We start from the raw sequence: 19,339 nt of genomic DNA on the forward strand, positions 1-19,339 counted from the left end.
GACAATAACACCACTATGCTGAAAGGTTAATTATGTTCCTACCAACATTCTCTTCAGCCTAAGTCTGGTTTTTATCTAAGAAAAAAAAAAAAAAAAAAAAAAAAGAGTAAACACCAGCAAAAAAACAGACTTCATCTAGCAGGCTATATTAAATTTAGAAATTGTAACAGCTTATGAAAACAGCTGCAAAACTAAACTCAGTCGCTAACAGCATATTTCTCATCAGAATATTTGCAGTTATTATTGCTGTGTATCAGCAAATAAGTCATGAGTATTGTGCAGACAGTGTGCTAATCCCACCTATGTATACAAGAGTCCAAACAACAGCTGCCCTTAGTCACAGAGTCAGAACAACCATAAATCAGCATTTTATAAAAACTATAAGAAATAAAATACATGTTTTATCCATTTATTACACTGCACTAAAGACTGCAGAAAAAACCCAGACGACAAAGCAGCTGCCAAATACAACACACTACTGCCACCTAATGCTTACCAGAAGGTTACGTCAAAAAGATTTCATTGTTTCTCTGCACTACACTGATGAAAAACGGAGACCAAAGCAAATAAAGTTTAATATTGTTTTTAAAGATCTGCTTCACATTTCCTCTCCTGCAGGCTTTCTAAATTGAACTGATGTCATCATATCCTTTCTTGTGCACAAAGACTGTAACAGGCAAGATATATGTTCAGTGGGCTAAATACAGGACTCATTTCATCTGCAAAAATATCAGGAATGCAATTCATGCGTTTCACTAGGATATTCACATAAATAAGTGAGTACATCCACTAGATCAGGTTCCACACTTGTTTACATTTTTGTAAGCTATCCCCTGTTAAGTAACTAGTACAATTCAGTATTGAAAGCTTTCAAACAGCAAGTATTTGGAAAAGAGGGGGGAAAGAAAAAAGAAAAAAAGGAGGTGTGGTCATATGTTAAAACAGTGCAAAACAAAATTATTTTGAAGGTGCTTTTCAGGGATTTTGCAAAGCACTCTGAAACGTGAAACTTGTTCACTTCCATGAAAAGAATGATTCCAGGTCTTAAACTTGCCTTCCTAGCCCACAATCAATCTTTTCAACATGTTCACTCAATTGGCAGAAGTTAGCGGGGAACATGGAAGTAGCCTGCTTTTTCCACTTGCAAAGATGAGAAACAGAAAGTGAAGCGTTCCTTGTGACATTCAATCTTTTCATAGAGATTTAAACTCTCCCAAAGGATGTCCTATCCAAAGACAGGTGGACAAAAAGAGCAAGGAATTTATCTTCTTGATTCATTACTTCAATCCATCTCTTCTTCCTTCCCCCCCTCACACCCCCCCCCCCCCAACACAAACAATCTTTAAGCTTTTTAACAACTTTAGCCTTCTCCTACCTGATCTTGTTATCTGCTTTGACACTGATTCCAGCCTCCACTGTCCATCTCCAGGATGATTCTTATTCATAGGAAGTATTCCTCATTTGAGGAAAAATAAAAGACGACAGTTCCATTTTCCTTCTAATCTCTTATACCTTATCCATTCTATCCTATTTTTCTAACATCACTCAGTGATCAACTAGCTGGTGAAAACTGTATCCATTCTTGTCCCTTTTTCCTCCTCACAATCTGCTGTAATCAGAAACCGTTATGCAAGTATCAATCTGAGCTTCCCACACAATATTCAACTGCTTGCATGTTTTACACACATTATTAACCTTTTCCATACCTTCAGGCCTGAGATAACCACTGCTATACACAACATCCAGAACTGCAGACTTCCAACTTCACTCGAGGCAAATAAGAATCACCAGAATATAAATATTTCAGATATTATTGCTGCCATAGCTGTTACTATAAGGAAATATTTGCTGCAACTCAATGTATTTGCAGCAAATCGTCACCAAGATATCACACAGGAGGAAAAAGGAATTTTTTGTAACATTTGAGTTATTCACAACCCAATGAATAATTTTAAAAGAGAAGACCCACAGACAACCCTGCTTGATTTCTTTTAAAAAGAGCCAGAATAATAAAAAAGTTAGGATTAAATGTACACAGCAATATGCAAGTTATGCAGACCACATAACTGGCATTCACTAAGAGCTGCACAGTAAAAGCATAGAGGATGATACTATCAATCCAGTGCTGCAAATTCTTGAAAATTACTGGAGTCCTCTAAAGTGCAATAAAAAAAAAATAATCACAGAATAAATTCGTGTTATAAACTCATGAATTTGTATCTTTTTTTAAAAAAAAAAGTTACCATGCTTTAACATACTTTAAACTTTCTCAACCTCCTCTCTGATTAAGCCAAGAATTTCACCACAGCATCTTCTTTCACACTTAAATCACACCGGTTGATAACCTTAACTTCTGACCAGGGTTTTGAACGGGTCTGTTATTCACCAGAAAAATCTTAATCTTTTGTCAAGTTGGGTATGAATTTGACCTGAGAGCCACTGGAAAACTCTGGAGAGATCTGCTTTTCCTTCTCTATACGTAAGTGTCTGTTGCCAGAATCCCCATCTTTGCATACTCTTTTTATATGTTTAACTGCAGTAGCAGCGGGATTGCCACTGTAATTCTGACTATATTTTTATAGAATTTCAACTTCCATGGAAACAGTCACTTTCAATTTGATGCTACTTGTAAAAGTTCTGTGATTGCAGAGCTGGTCTTACACTAAGAAGTAATTTCTAATGAAAAATACTTTATTATCTGCAGTAAATTATTGAAGTCTAAAGATTGTATCACATATGACCAAAATCCTTTTCTAATGCAGTTGCTTTTATCATGGCACTGTAGTATCATGATACTACTATTCTGACCTCACACTCTCTTACTAGTCTTAACTACCGACAGTGGGTCTCCACTTTGTTCAAGTTAACACTCCGTGCATCTGCTACTTTAAAGCACTTCAAGTCCCCCAGCAAAACCAAGTAATTGCAGATTCTTGTTTGAAAACTTTCTCAAAATGAGAAAGATAACCTATTGCATTGGCAAGGAAAATGGACATTTTTTTTCCATCCATTAGAAACCCAAGTAATGAACTCTCAGTCCTTTCACCCCCTAGTCTCTGGAAAGATCTAACCTCATTAGGCTGAGAAGAGTCCAACAAAACAGCAAGTAATTACTTCGCATAACTTCCATATTAAATATTCACACTTCTCATCCTTTTCAGCTCTTGAACAAACTTAATGCTGAAATGAAATGTAAAAGTTTCAGTTTCTAGTGATAAAAATCAACTGTTGTTGTATAAATAGCAGTGAAGATTAACTTGGCTAAGGTATGAAAGTGAGAAAACAGAACCTATGCTTACCAAAAGGTGCATCTTTAGAAATAGCTTCTCTTTCATTTTCTTCTACTTCCATGGCTCCTTACCTTCCTATGAAAAGCCACCCAAGATCCTCAAAAACTACTTAAAAAAGCCTTTTGGAAACTGCACTATACAGCAGGAGAGGATAAAGCGATAAAAGCAACACCAAAAAACTAGCAAAGGGAAGAAATGAAAAATTTTAAAATTTACAGGAGTATAAAGGTAAAAATAAAATCATAAAAGGAATTTTAAAAGCACACCTTTTAAATTTCTGGCCCCTGTGCTCACAATTTATGCTATTAAATGTCACATTAAGTGATGTTCCGTTGTTTAGACATAAGTTAATGTGGCCTAAATCATACAATAATGCCAGTTACACAAATGATTAGGAAACTAGTTTAGGCAAACACTACTTTCATGTGAAAGCAAACCTCAGAATCCTGCACTGTATTATTAAAAAAAAAAATAAAAACCAAACCAAAACACAAACAACCAGTGTTGCTTAAACTACTGAAAAAATGGGCATGAACTTCTCCAGCTGACATGTATGGTAGCAAATGAAGGAAAACCCACAGGATGCTATTGCCTGGCTGAGTAACATCTGGCAGAAGGGCAGGGACAGGCCGTTAGGGGCAGTAGGCATCAGCTGGCACTGTGACTTGCAAGATGAATACCTTTCTGCAGGCTGAGAAAGTCAACTGCTTTGATACCCCACAACTTCCTAAGAACTGCTGAGCACAAAACACAGGTTTTCGTGTTGTCCCCCTACCCCCAGATGATGGTCACTAAAACCCGAAGTTTTTAAACCAAAGTTTTCAAATTAATTTGGAATACCTAAAAACAGGCACCTTCAAGAGGTCAGATTTAAGCATAATGCAAAATAATCAGTCCCTAAGGCACTTCAGCTGCAGAAGTCACTGTAGAAAGCAGGCCTTGAAGAATAGGACTTCTTTGAAAAAATTATTTATTAGCAAGCATAACTAACACTTGCATAATACTTCAAGAGCTGCAGGTTTTTTATTTTCTTGAAAATATTTCTTTCAGCTTTCCCCATCTCTAGGAACAATATAGAATCTCTACAGTATCTGAAGCCATTCATGATCTCAAAATAACAGGTTAGGACCTAGTCAAATGATAACTTTAAAAATGGACATGGAAAGCTAAATATTAACAGAATTTAGCACTCAAGTTTAGAAAACATTTGGGTGCAAAACCCATGAAGTAACCACCTACCTTTTATAAAGCAGTTTAAGAGAGACATTAGTAAACCTGTTATACTGTATCTAAATAAAAACAAGAGCACCACAGCCTGTTGTACAGACAATAATTTCATATCTTAGGCAATGCCAGATAAATCGAAAGCATCTTTATATGTTTCAACCCCTAAAATCAGAGGCCATGAAGAATGCTGTGACTATGGCATAAAGGCTCTATTTCATGGATATCACACCAGTGTTAAAAAAAACAACAACAAACCGACAGAAAAAAATCCAAAGCAAAAACAAAACACACATCAGCATTCAGTTATTTCAAAATTTCATGGCCATGGTTACAAAACAATCCTGATCATAATCCACAGAATCACATAAACTTTGTATCCAGTTTGGATTGGATTTACTCACACTGCTGGCTTAAAGGATACATGGATTGATCACTACTTTGGTGTTAATTTAACTTTTAATTTGAGGTTGGTCGTGGTTGGCAAATTTCCCCATATTCAGTAAGGAAACAGATTTGAGGGTGTGTCCTCATAACTACTGAAAGGACATACTTTGAGATGGCTCCAGAAAATCGCACGACAATAGAATACGCTGCTCACTTAGCAGTATTTATTATTGAGCTTTTTGCCATCGATATTTAATAAGCACTCTCTATATAGATGGTCTTAGTCTTTACAGAACTTCCCCATTTTAGGAAGGACCAGTCAAGAGATGGAGATGAAAAGGTGAAGTCATCACCTAGGACAGATCAGCAACTGTAGAGGAATAATCCAAGATTTTCATTACAGTAAGAGGAGCCATAGTTATGCTGAGAGAATCCTATCAAGCCCGTACTTTGCATTGCTGTTCTACAGCAGTAGGAACTAATACGGGATTGCTGGCGTGCTCTGACAGAAGGTAAGTATCTCTTAAGAGGACCACCTGTTCAGCTTCTCCTCAAACACCTAATTAGTTACTATTTAACAGTATGTCAAGAAAAGAAAAACGTTTATCTAAGATGCTGCTCAGAAAACTCGGTCATCTTTATCTTCTTTGACCATGGACGCTCTTAGGTCAGAAACCCAAGCAACACGGCCGGAATTTTTTTTGTTACACCTAATTTATTGGGAACAACAACAAAAGGTCAAGCTTCTGAAATGTCTGACTATGGACTTCACAGTCTTAAAGTGTAACCCTAACATACTGAAAATTAATAGAATTTATCCAAATGACTGGCAGACTACAACAAAAAAGCTGAACTTTATTACTGTAATAATACAAGCTATCTACAAGGTGTCCTACAAGACAGACCTTCAGGTATCAAAATCTGCATTAAATCAATCCAAATGACCTCACGACTGCTGAGCATTTGAGTTCAATGGGAGATGGGAAAGCATTCATGATGCACTGAGGCAAGGAAAAGATGGAGGGTAGGACAGTTATGTTGTTCAGATCATGATTTTCTGACTCTAAAGTGTTTAAAGATGAAGGAAAGAAAGAATGTGGGAATGTGTTGCTTTAACAAATTTCCATAATAATTATATTAGATATTTTAAACATAAGGCAAATTGCATACAGATAATTTATTTAAATCTAAGAAATATACATGGCCCCAAAACACTAAGTTTTATGGGTTACTACCTCATACTGCAGTATTTTAAAAATATAATGACTGTTTTGGATTCAACACAAACGTGGTCAATATCATTTAATAGCAAGAAGAGATCCTTATACAAACACAGTTATTGCAAGATGATTGATTCTACTCTCAAAATTTGTTATGCTTCAAATCTATGCTCTGGGATTATAGCTTCTTTAAATAATTGACCCAGTACTTAAAAGTTCAGATGTAGGTACTTAAATAAGTAGTCTGATTTGAAAATACTGAACAACTCAAGGTACTCTTGTCTGTGGCTGCTCAAACATCAGAATAATCAGAACATTTACTTACGTGAAAACATTATACTGGTCTTTGTAGCTTCATTCTTTGTGCTTTAATTTATATCTTTCACTACATGATTTTTATTGTAGATGTCTCACCTTAGAAATAAAAAGCACACCGTACAATATAAAATGACTTCAGTGTCATCAAAGTGCTGAAAGAACACTTGCAAATACTAAGTAAAGAAACATCTTTATAATTTAGAAGTAGTACTTCATATTTTATTTTTACTCAGAATTTTAATTTTATACTACCTCAGAACACATTAAGTATGGAATACCCTTCACAAAAAGTCTCTTCAAGACAGTGTATATTCAATTTTTAATATATTGACACAATTAATGACTGAAATAACCAGTGTACAAAATGTTCAAGAGAGGCATCAGATTCCTTCACAGAGTATAAATGACACTGAAGGCCAAGTACATGTTGGCTGAACCTCACATTTCAATTGCCTAATGCTCATTTTGTTCTTATGCATGTATCTTAAAACTACAGAGGATGAAGTATCAGAAGCTGCTCATCATAACAAATAAGCTACAGACAAATAACCCAGTAAGTGAACAGATTAAATCTGGAAATCATCTTCCAAACTAACGTGACTTTCACAACTGGCTGAACTACCTGGATAAGCAATATATTACTTGCTGGTTTATTTTGTGATGCTATAGGTTTTCTCACATTCTACGTAACAGTTAAAAATAACTTTCTGCTATAGGATGTTCACACCCATACACTCGTTAAAATTAACTTACATCTTTAAAAAACGGTATAAAAAAATTACATATTGCCAAATAATAAAAAGTAAGACATCACTCCATATAAACTGAGATACGGTTGACACCCACCTCTAATAAAGGAGTACTGCAGGCTACACACCAATACTGTCACATGCCCCTTTCCCTACTATCATACCTTGCTACATCCTGTTTCTCTTCACCCACATCCATGACTTCTCTTCCCCCCATCCCTTCTGCCAGTCGGGATACTTTCCGCAGCCTCTTCTTGTATAGGATGTGTCCTGAGTATGCCTTCCAGCTGGTTGTTGACCAATCAGAGCATTAATTGGTTAATCACTGCATTTCATTTGATTAACCAGCTACCTAATTACGTAGAACGCACACTCTCATTGGTCAGTTACCCCAATGAGAGCATGTAAGGCCCAAGGACCAACTGCCACCAGCATCACATCTTCACACCGGTCCCCCAGAGCGAGCAGGACCTTCGGCAGCCTCTATCACTGCACATCTCCAGAACGTTTGGCTTTTAAGTACCATCTTGACACACACAACACCAAATCTGTAGTACTAGTCAGATCAACGAACGTTCCCGTTACTGCAACATGATCATTGCCAGGGTAAAAACCTGTTCTTCAGACTTACTACCGAATATCATTATGACCTCTTCCGGTGCAAGAAAAAAACCTAACCAACCACCACAAAAAAAACCAACAGGTGGATGCACTGAATAAGAGCTCTCACAGCTTAACCAGCAGCAGGAACATCAACGTGATCATGATCTGGCTAATCAAACTGTTTGAACTAGTGACTCCTGTAACACTGAGGTTCACTACATGCTATGTAAACTAACAGCCACATTTTCAAGACCCAACTTGAAAATATGCCCCTTTGTATTTTATTAGTCATATACAGTAAACGAGATATAAAGAACAGCTCCAAATAAAACTACCCAGAGTGTCAAAACAATACTCTTTCCTGGCTTATCTTTCTCTCTGTTGCAATTATATTAACTTCAGGCAAGCTACAATCAGGCTGCACTGAACTTGTTCTGTTTATACTGCCAAATTACAAAAAAACATTTCCTACAGTTAGCTGAAACTAGTTAGCTAAGCATGATGATCTAGTAAGTATCTCTAACAAGTATGCTGCTATTGAAACAAAAAAAATAAAAAAACCTGCAAAAGCTATTAAAAGGAAGGCATACACACACTGTGTAATTTTCATGATGAAAAGCATTATTATGAGGCTTCTCACACAAAGCTCATTTTAAAGATTCAAATTCTCCACTTAAACTCAGCATGAGAAGAAGTTCCTCAGTAGGAAAGTGCTTTCAGGAGCAACACAATTTATTCTGGAACAAGCTTTAACACAACAATCCAGGAAGCAGATCTTTAACTTTACATAAATACACTCTATACTTCTTGTGATTGCAGAATTCAGATGTGTACATAAATCTGATAAGATACAACAGATTTTTTTTCTCTCTCCAGAAAGACAGATGTCTTTCTTCTACACAAGCTCAATGGAACAGTCTCTTCCTCAAGTTATTTTTCTTCCTTAAATTAGATTTCTATTAAAGTCCTTTTTTAAAATTGTTGCTGAGTCACTCACTTATGCCTGATGCTCTTTTCAAATCTTGTACTCTTTCAAAAAGATTAAGTGATCACCTTAACACTTTGTTTGTATTTCTATACACACACCACCCCTTCTGATAATCTTTGTATCACTACGTGTTAAATGGCACATTTTATTTCCTTACCATATTAAAAGTAAGAGCTTCCTGCATACTCCCTGCTCAAATTACATGGATTTTCTTTAAGATTAGGGCACACGTTGTAACAGCAGCATGTAATTTTCCTGCACAATAATTTTTTTTCCAGTTGAAAGGTATCCTATAATATCATCAGCATCAACAGGAACAGACACCTGATTTTCAGCTAGACAAAGCTTATGTTTGGTGACTTTATTCCCTGTAAAAAGCAGTTTTCAGATATAGAGCAGCTACATGAAAATTTGAAAACAATCTGGCCACTCATTCTTTGACCACAAAGTGCTAGACCAAAAGGAGATGTAAAAATTGTGCCAATAATAAGGTGGTGTATTTTTTTTCCACAATATGCTATTTTTGTTACTCTAATTTCATCCTCTGTTAATTTTATCACATTCAGAAATGGAATGTAAGCACTGTCCTTCCCAAAAGCTCTATGTGATTCCTTGAAAAACTAAGTATAGAGCACAAAACCTGTTCATCCATTTAAGAAATCTTATTGAAACTGCTGTGCATGTTGACTGTGGATCAAAAGGTGACGTGTATCCTAAATATCTCAAAACCATCAGCATGTTCCAAAGACAGAAGATTAAAGATCAAATTCCTACTACCCAGACAACATACTAATTCTCAGAATATGTTGTGATTCCTTCCAGAGTATGGAAACTGAAAGTCTTCTGTGCAGCAGAAAGCACTTTAGCATGTACAACAGCCAATCAAGGCATCTTTGCACTAAGCGATGCTGCTTAGAAAATACAGGTCTAATTTTTTTTCTTTCAGAATTACTGGCTGAAGCTCTGTGCTACAGAAGACACCAGAGTATAAGCCAGCATACATGAAAGTTTAACTTTGTTTTAAAAATAAGCTATTTATAGAATTGCCAGTGTCACACAAGTCTTGTGCCCAGAAGTCTGTCATCTTCAGCTGCTATTGTTACAGTAATAAAGTATCAAGATGATGCAGGTATGAGAGTCACGTAAGTACACAAGAATTTAAAAGAAATAAATTTAAGTTTCATTAAGCTGCAAGGAAATTTTATAAATATGAACTTCTACTTAAATACTTAGAAGGTGAAAGGAAAAAAAATTATTTAAAAAAATCTCTACTTTTAGGCCGAATCTGTGCTACTTTCTGTATCAAATTAATACTATTCTTAAAGACAGAAATTACATTAGCCGTAGTAAAATAATCCACTTAAAACATATGTTGTGATCTGAAAAAATGAAAAAAATTAAGTACAGCAAAGCAAAATATGGTAAAACGTAAGTATTTACTCCAGTAGGGTGCATATACAGTTTTATTTGTTATGGCTTATTAATGTTTTCTATCATCAATTTATTAGAACTGGCAAACACAAGTTATATTTTTAAAAATAATCAGTTTTAAGCTAATTTTTACAAACCTTCAGTACAACCATTTTTAATTGCATACTCCTTTGTATTATTAAGGTCAGTTCTGAGATTTAACTACAAATACAGTTAACTTTTGGATGACATATGGCAAGATCTCCAACTCTTTTTAGCTTTGGAAATTTACATCTGCCTGTTCATTCAAGATGCTAAGCATACATGTGTTGACAAACAGAAAATAGCAGATGGCAAAAAGCAAATGCTCAACATGAAGCACTGGGGATCATTTGAAGAAGGATTGGAATCAGACATTTGCCATTTTTATTTTAACAGCAGAATTATTTTAAAAAAATAAATTCCACCGTTTATTATGCTTGAAGTTAATGAACATGTGTGATCAGAATATTCATGATTACAGAATGTCACATTAATTGCAATTGGTATCCAAGAGGCAAGTTGTTTTATAAACTTTTGTATTTTAAGGGAATTAGCACAGTACAATATTTCAGGATGTTAACTTCTGCTGCTGCACATAAGCCAGAAAGCTTTTCGTACTGACCATATAGTATGTCATGAAATCTCTTAATAGGCAATACATGGCTGCACTCACCTGCTGTTCCAGCAAAGCTGTTCCAGCTTCTAAACTGGAGTTACTCTGATAATTGACTACTACTGCAGTACATGAAAACTACATCTGCATGTAGACCACACCAATACTACTATTTCTACAACCACTATCTCCAACAGCAGCTTTAGAAAAGCCAAAATGAGCACTTTGTCACTTTAGGGGTGTGAAGCTACGAAGAGCTCCAAGTAGAAGCTTTACTTGGGGAGGGAGTTACTTCACATGAATAGGGCACAACAGGCAAGACGAGAGGTCCATCCAGTGCCATGGTTTTTATTAACAACGAACGGTGGATGCCCCGGTTATAGTAACAGCATAGAACAAACACACAACAACTCCCTTATATATTCCACCAATATTCAGAAGTTCATGGATTTCTGAATCAGAGTATTTTTTGTGTTAATATGCCGTGGCAGACTTTTCTTTCATAAACATCTAACAACTTTTTCAACCATGGAACCCCTTGGACTCAACAACATCTGCAGCAATGACTTTCAGACTGTAACTATATGAGAACCTTCTAGCAAAGGCATGTTGTGCAGTCTCCAGTCACTCCTATAGCCAATGCGTTTTTAAGGTTCATAAAAGTAATTATTATTTTATTACCACCATGCTTTTACAGATTTTAGACTGACTGTGCTAGGCTAGTAGCATATTAGTAAGTGGACAAACAAGTTGAATCTGCAACAGCTCAGCTAAAAGAAAAAGATGAACAGAGACAGGACATATGGTAACAACAACAGACAAGCAGCAGATCTGCCTTGGAGAAAACACCAACAAGTAAACATCAGTGGAGCTTTTTAGTTGGGGAGATCCATCACAGATAGCAAAGGAATTCTGAGCCAAACAGCAAAAGAAAAAAAAAAAAAAGTATCTTAATTTCTATAACATTTCTCACCAGCTTTCAAATAAAGAGAACTAACCAATTAGTTTTTAAATATGCAGTTTCTAAAGACAGGCTTGTATATTAAAATAATATTTTCATCTTCTAAAACTACAGTAAACAGTTGTAAACTCTAACAGTTCTCACTTCACACACTTCAAAATAATTACATGAAAGTACAGCACTATAACACAAAGTGCCTGTTTCAGTTAAAAAAATTAATATAGGAAAGGCACTATCTAGTTTTATTTCTGTGGCAAACAGCTCTCAACAATACCTTACATATTATTTTAATTCCATTATTATACATAGATTCATAGTGAAAGAAACATATTAATTCCATTGCAGCATTCAGTTTAAATTAACCACTTATCTAAACAGAAAAGGTATTTACACTGCGGTCCCCTTTTGTTTTCATTCAGGACAAATAGATAATTTTTAATATTTTATTCATGTTTTACTAGTAATTCATTAAAACAAAAGTATTAGGAGGTCCAAGAAAAGAACTATTTCTATTAAGTCCAGACGTAAGAAGCTTGGTTTCCAAAGTGCTCTCCTACATTGATTCTTCTGATGTTTAATAGTGAGGACCGAAGGATTTATGGGCTCTATCTGCACGCAAACATCTTGTAAAGGGTTGAAAATTAAGACACTAAGTACACAGATCAGTTTCAGACAAAGAAATAAGTTAGCAGGAAGCACTGAGAAGCAGCGGAAGTACAGCAGGGTTGCTCAGCCAATTCAACTGAAGAGTATCAAAATGTGGAAATTTGGAACACACTGCTGAAACGACCTTTAAAACAGTTTTCACAAGGGCTAGAAATAAAATGAAAACAAAACACAATGAAAAAACAACCCACAAATTTATTTCAACTGTAATAAAATCCAATCTCCCATTGACTGGCATGCTCTTTATCTCATTTAAAAATCCCAACTTCTTAACACATTCGTTCCGACACCTCAAACCATGCAAGGTTAGCCGTGCATGAGCTCTCATAATGCCCTGACAGTACTGACAGTCTAGCTAGCTGCTACCTAAGGGAACATATAAAAACTGAATTCTGCTCACCTTCTCTATCAGGGTGGCCAGTTTTCAAGAAATTTATGAATTTAGTTACCTTGGGAATTCTATTTGTCTATCATATCTGGCTGAAAATAGTCAATAATATAAAAAAACACAGCAAACATAGCCCACTTTCCTCAGAAAGCCAGGCCAAACTGTCATTTGAGCAAAAAGCCTGAATTCAGGGGAAGGAGTAAAACAGAAGAACTAAGAATCTTAAGAAGTAATCTGATAAAGCACATATACCAGGAGTACAGGAAAAATTCAGAAAATTTGCAAAACATCAAGTCTTAATGCAAGTCCAAAAACATGAGTCCACAGAAATGTATCAGAAACTTTCTAATAAAACTGACATTAACGTCTTTTCCTCCTACACATTTTCTATTCCATTACTGCAGACTATCAGGAAGAATTTTTACTCTTTGCATCTGGTCTTTATATATCCAAGGGTTGCATTCAGCACACCACAACTGCACACAGGATAGGAAGCACCACAACCATATTAGCAAATTTCATGACTGTGCTAAGAACAATGACCTTTTTTGACTTGTGTGCTTGATTATCCTGCACCTGATGAGTAAGTATTTGGTTCAGTTCATTCATGAACGTTTACCAAAGCTTGGAGACATCAGTGTTTTGGAACCAGAACACCACAACCCCTCTTTGCAAAATATAATGGTAACCCAAAAACTCCAGACAATTATTTCAAACTTAAACCAGCCTCAGTGAATTGGTATCATAAACGTACTCTGATTAATCATATTTATACAAAAATTGTAAAAACAAAGCCTGCAATTATTATCTTATTGTTTTATAGATTTATTTTCACACATCTTAAATAATAAAAACATACTTACTAATAAAGCAAGTTTTTGATACTTCCGTTTTAGTTCTGCTGGGCTGTCCGATGGCTTTGCACCCAGGATTTTGTACCAGTCCTTTTGTGTTATCCTTTCAAAGGCCATAGTCTGACTGGCTTGGAAATGACTTTCTTAGCACTGTGCAAGAAAATTAAATATAATTACAATTTGAAAGAGGAACAGCTAGAAAAAGCACAAATGAGGAAACGTTACAAACTACAGGGTCATGAAATAGACTGCAGCCCTTAAGCACATCTATACCACTACGTAAGATCTACAGTGCAAAAAACCAGCCTAATTCACATGGCCACTCCGCCCCATAGGTTGGCATACATGAAGTGGTTTGTTGTGTTTCCTGTCTCAGTTCCCTTGCGTATCATGTTTCAAAAGCTGTTCATATTCCTTTAAAATAATTTTGCATTTTAGCTGTCTGAACTACTTTGAACCTACTCAGGTTATATACACACACTTCTTAAAATACACACTTTTTATTTCGAAGCAATACTGTACTCAGCATGTAAAAATGAAGTACATAAAAGTGTGACATTTTGTCAATTCTGAGATATGTGCAAGGAGACAAAAAGGTACGGCTCAGTTTTTACACAATGACATTCACAGTATGGCCATTCCTTCATGCTGCTGTGTAAGAAGACTAAGCTTTTTAAATATTAAAGTAGAAGAATATATAAAAACAAACAAACAATGAACAAAACCATATAAAGTTAGCACAGGCTGCTAAGTAAAATCTATCTAGGGTGCTTCTTATTTTTGGCCATCTATCGACAAGCCAATGATCCAGAATGAAAAAAATAAACAGAATTAATGCCAGTAACAGCACAGTAATGCTTGAGCTTCAACTAGATTCTTAAGTATGCTGAAATCTCAAGCTTGTAGTAGCTGATTTATCATTAACATTCTGATACACAATAACTGTCAGTAGGGAAGCACTCTAATTTGGCAAGTTTTAGATACCTTTTTTTTTTTAATTGCTGAAAGATAAAGGAATTTTTTTCCATTTCAGGACTAAAAGCGCTTTCTGATGACTATCGTCATATTTCAGAAAAAACTTTTTTTTTTTTTTTTTTTTTTTTTTCCACGGGGGAAGGAGAGCATGCTTGTCAAACTTCGCAGAGCTACAACCGCGAAGAGGGGACACCCGCCTGCAGGGTGCCCGCCTCCCCCTCCTCTGGGGAAGCACCACGCACACATGCATGCCCGCTCCGCACCTTTCTCCACGAAGACCCCTTTTTCCCTCGGGAACCCACAAGGGTTTTTATAAACACGCGAAAACACAACCGCCGCCTGGGGCCACGCTCCGCCGCCGCAGCCCCCCGCCCGGGACCAGCGGACCCACCCCACCCCAGGGAGGCCGGCAGGACCCGCGGAGGAAGGCCCGGGAGGCCGCCGGAGCGCGGCTGCAGCCGCCGGGGGCTTCCCGCCGCCCCCCCAGCACGGAAGCGGGGGGCAAAGACACCCCCCGCCGGCCCCACGGCCAGCGCCGGCACCCACCTGCCCCGCACCGCCCGCCCGGCGATGGAAGCGGCCGGTGTCCCGCGTAACTCCTCCGGTGGGAAACGACGCCTCCCCGCAGGCCGTTAGCGTGGCGAGGGGACGGCCGCGCGCGTGGCGTAGTGGGCCGCCCTGCCTGTTTCCGCCCGGGCAGTAGTGGCGGGGACACCGGGAGGAAGCGGAGCCCCGGCCGAGGCCCGACGCCGTCTCCATGGCGACCGGCGGCGCCCCAGAGCTGCGAGACTGCCGCCGGGCGCAGTAAGTAACGGCCCCGGCCGCCCTCCAGCGCTCGTTCCCGGCCCGGGGTGAGCGGGACCATCTTTTCACCTCCCCTTTCCCCTCAGGGATTCCGTCTCCAGGTGCGCCAAGCCACCGAGGGGCACCTTCCCCTCCCTCCCTCGCTCGCTGCGCGGGAGTCCGTGCCCGCCCGATACCCCCTCTCCCCTCAGGGACTCCACCTCCAGGTGCGGGAAGATCCGGGGCGCACCGGCTGCATTTTGCCTTCCCTCGTCGCAGGCCGCCTCCCCCGCCCCCGCCCTGGAGGCAGAGTTTAGCACCGACCCCGGGCACCGCGGGCCGCCGGCACCCCGGGGTCGGCTCGGCGTGTGGCCGACACACGCCCCGGGTTCCTCTGCCCAGCTGCTGCACGGCGTGTGTCCGGGGAGAAAACCGCGGGCATAACGGTGACTATCCCGCCTTTTTCTCGCCTCCCTTACAAGTCGTTCCGACCCTGTGAGCGGAATGGGACGATGGTGTCTCTCTAGAAAGTACTTGTCCTAAAGGGGAAGGAAGAACATCCTCCTAATGAAAAAAAATAGGCTTAGGATGCAGCCTTTTCCTGATCTAAAGATGTTTCCTCTTAAAAAACCTTAGGTTAGTGATGTAAACTTCATTTTTTGTAATTTCAGCCAATCCTACTTAGCAAAATCCCTAAATATTAGTCCACACTCAGTTCACACTATACCATTAAATGTGTAGCATACTTCTTCCGACGATATGCAACATGTTAGAATACAGCAACTCTGTCATTTTTCATCCCCTTTGAACTGTTTAAGTGAATCAGCAGCCAGGCTGTACAGACGTTGGTAGGAAGAACTGGGAGTGGTGTTCCTGGCGTATTGTTCCCATTAACCACCAGTGCAGGAAGGGTGTGGGACAACTGGGGCTGAACACTAAACATGAAGAATTTATTTAAAGTTTAACATGGACAGTAGAGAAACAAGAGACTTCCTGGGTAGGTGAGAAAAACATCAAATCTACAAAACTACTCAAGACCTGTGTGTCAGTCTGATTTTTGTCTATCCTGGTCATCCATGTCTCTACAAACCAGAGTAGGTTAGTATTTTGAACTTTTGTAGGAGAGGACAAATTTGTAACATGATCTCCATAGTTGTCAAAAGGGAAAGACTTTACTCTTGGGCAGTAGGTGAGCCCTGGAACAATCCACCTCCCTCCGTCAAGGAGGTGTTAACTTCTCCAGCACCAGTATGAGTAATTATATATTTCACTTAAATAATTGAATTATAGTTGAGATGTATCAGATGTGAGCTAATTTACATAATCCCTTTTGAAATTAGAATTTACCTCTCAGGTGAAGGTTTCAGTAGGATTGTATGAGTTACCTTCTTTGGTTTGGCTTGTCATCACTTCAATGTATTCCCCTCAGGCACTGACAGGGGCTGATATGTGAACAAGTACTGTTGTTGTGAAGGGGGGAAATTAAAAGGAAAATTGTGAAAGATATGGTAGTATCTTGGAGACTGGTTACTACACCCGTGCTTTTACCACAAATGGTTAATACCTCTTACAGGCTGGATACCTTTACAAAATCCATTTTTATCCTGTATGTCCAGAATTCTTAAATGTTGCGTATAGAGTTTTTTCCATTTTAACTGATTATAGGATTGGTGCCTGAAGCCAGCTAGTTAACTCAGAGTTATTTGAGAGATTGTATTTGCATCCCATATTATAATTATCTGTAATTAGTTGTTCAAGATAGAATTAATTATAAATGTTAAGAAATTATCTCTGAAGTCAGCAGAACAATATCAGAGGTAAAACACTCATGCTTTTCTGTGCGTGTTCAGCCAAAGTAAAAGAAAATATACTGTTTAATATAACAATTTGGTGTTCATGGGCTGCAGAATGCATAAACTATGAAATGAAATCACTGCAGGATTATCTGGCCTTGTCTGATATTATAATGTGTGTGCCTCAGTTTCTCTTTTAATTTTAATCTATCCGGTTTCAGAAACCACAATGTTATGTTCAGGTTAGTCTTAGCTCATCATGCTCTGTCTGGTTGTAATGACATTTAAAGCTGTTGATGAATCTCAAGCCAATTTGATAATCTTTCATCGCTGAAGATATTAAGTTAGTTTAAGGTTTGTTAACGTCAAGTGGGCATGTAGGGAAGAGAGAGAGCAGGGCAAAACAGATTGAACTCAAACATTACCTGTTGTTTTTGGCAGTGATGGGCTGGTAAATCAACGTATAGTTCAAACCTGCTATAGGATTTGCTGCTTTTTCCCTGTTCTGCAAAACAAAAGCGACAGGCAAGTGTGGAGAACTTACCATGAAAGTCTAGGGTGTGAGGAAGCAGACAGTGAAGTTATAGAGAAGACCCAGGACTGTTATCCCAGAAAAAACAGGCTTTATTAGTTGCTTAAGTATCTTAAGCAAGTTACTACGTAAATACGTACAGGTGCTATTAATTTCACCGGAGCTAGACACCTTAATATGATTAAAAGTTTTCTTCTCTTGTTTAATGTAAGATAATTTATATTTAGGTTGGGGTTTTTTGACATTTTTGTGAGAATATTTAACATTTTAGTAGATGCTTTATTTAAAACTATCACATAGCGTTGTGCTGCGTTGTCATAGAAGTATAGGCAAAGATTTAAGGAATTAACTTGACTACTGTGTCACATATCAGTACAATAAAAGATAAGTACAAATGATGGACCAGCCCTTTGTTATTTTATTCAAGAAACAGCTGAAACATCCACACTTTCTCACTTTTAACTACATTTTTCCACTTTTGAAGACAACTGGTGTTTTTCAAAGTGCTGTTCAGAGTCATAAAGCTTTTTTTTTTCCCCTTTTTTGTTTGTACTCATTGTATATTGCTATATATGTGGACAAAAGAGTGATGCACAGGTAATATAAATATCAGAAGGCAAGTCTTTCTAAGGTTACTTAGCATCTAGAATATTCAGAATACTTGAGAATGTTGGACTTTTTAAAATCCAGGTATTAAAAATCCTTGGAAGAGATAGGATTATTTAAAACAGATTAATGGATGGTTTTTGCATTTTTTTAAGAGAAAGGTGTTAGAGATCTGAATATTAAATTCTTCCAGAATTTGTTTTAATTGGGTCAGATTTGTCAACAGTAAAAAGAAAACCAAAGTTTTGTCTCCCAGGAGATGTGGATATGATAGACTAAATGTCATAATGATGTGAACAAATGAGATGTAACATGCACTGAAAATATATGTTTTCCATGAAATTTCCACAAAAATGATTGAAAACGTCTTGGGAATTATTTAAGCAATTTACAATATTGTTTAAAAAGGTACATCTGGGCACACTGAGTACAGTCTTTTGTCGTTCATTAGCAATGTATTTAATGAGGGCTTTTTTAAGTGATAGATAGTTAAGGTAACAGACAAGTGACAGATTGTTTGTCTTTAACGATTTCCCTATTTCAGGCCCATTACAAAGCAATTAGAAATCTGACAGCATTTTTACTCTGCATTACTGATCATCTAAAGTGATGAGAAATGAGAGGTGATGAATATTAATTGTATATTTTCATATAATTATCATAAATTATTACCTTGTCTAGTGTGCTGCAGGTGGAGTAAAATCAATGGATGAAAATTCAGTCAAATATGATAATTTGAAAGATTTCATGACTTAGTTTTTGTCTTTAAAGTGCAGTGTCAATCAGTCTAAACCAGGCATAGATTAACTGAGGGAAAGACAAAGATACTCATACCTGTCCTCACTTTGCTAACACTGATCAGCATGGCATTTACTCTTGTGCCCTGTGACAAATTATTTTTCTCTCTTTTGTAACCTGCCACATTTACACTGGAGTT

General features: G+C 37.7%; 1 protein-coding gene across 1 annotated transcript in view; it reads right to left on the reverse strand.

Moving 5' to 3' along the window:
* Positions 1–15,281, reverse strand: part of DNAJC24 (DnaJ heat shock protein family (Hsp40) member C24) — a 34,099-nt gene extending 18,818 nt beyond the window's left edge. Inside the window, exons 1-2 of the mRNA XM_074917796.1 lie at positions 15,235–15,281; positions 13,723–13,863 (exon numbers count right to left, since the gene is read on the reverse strand). Of these exons, the coding sequence (XP_074773897.1) occupies positions 13,723–13,830 (108 nt within the window). The 5' untranslated portion in view covers positions 13,831–13,863; positions 15,235–15,281. The remainder of the gene's footprint in view (positions 1–13,722; positions 13,864–15,234) is intronic.
* Positions 15,282–19,339: the final 4,058 nt, after the last annotated feature.

Source organism: Athene noctua, chromosome 14, assembly GCF_965140245.1.
Source record: "Athene noctua chromosome 14, bAthNoc1.hap1.1, whole genome shotgun sequence".
In the NCBI taxonomy this organism is placed as follows: Eukaryota; Metazoa; Chordata; class Aves; order Strigiformes; family Strigidae; genus Athene; species Athene noctua.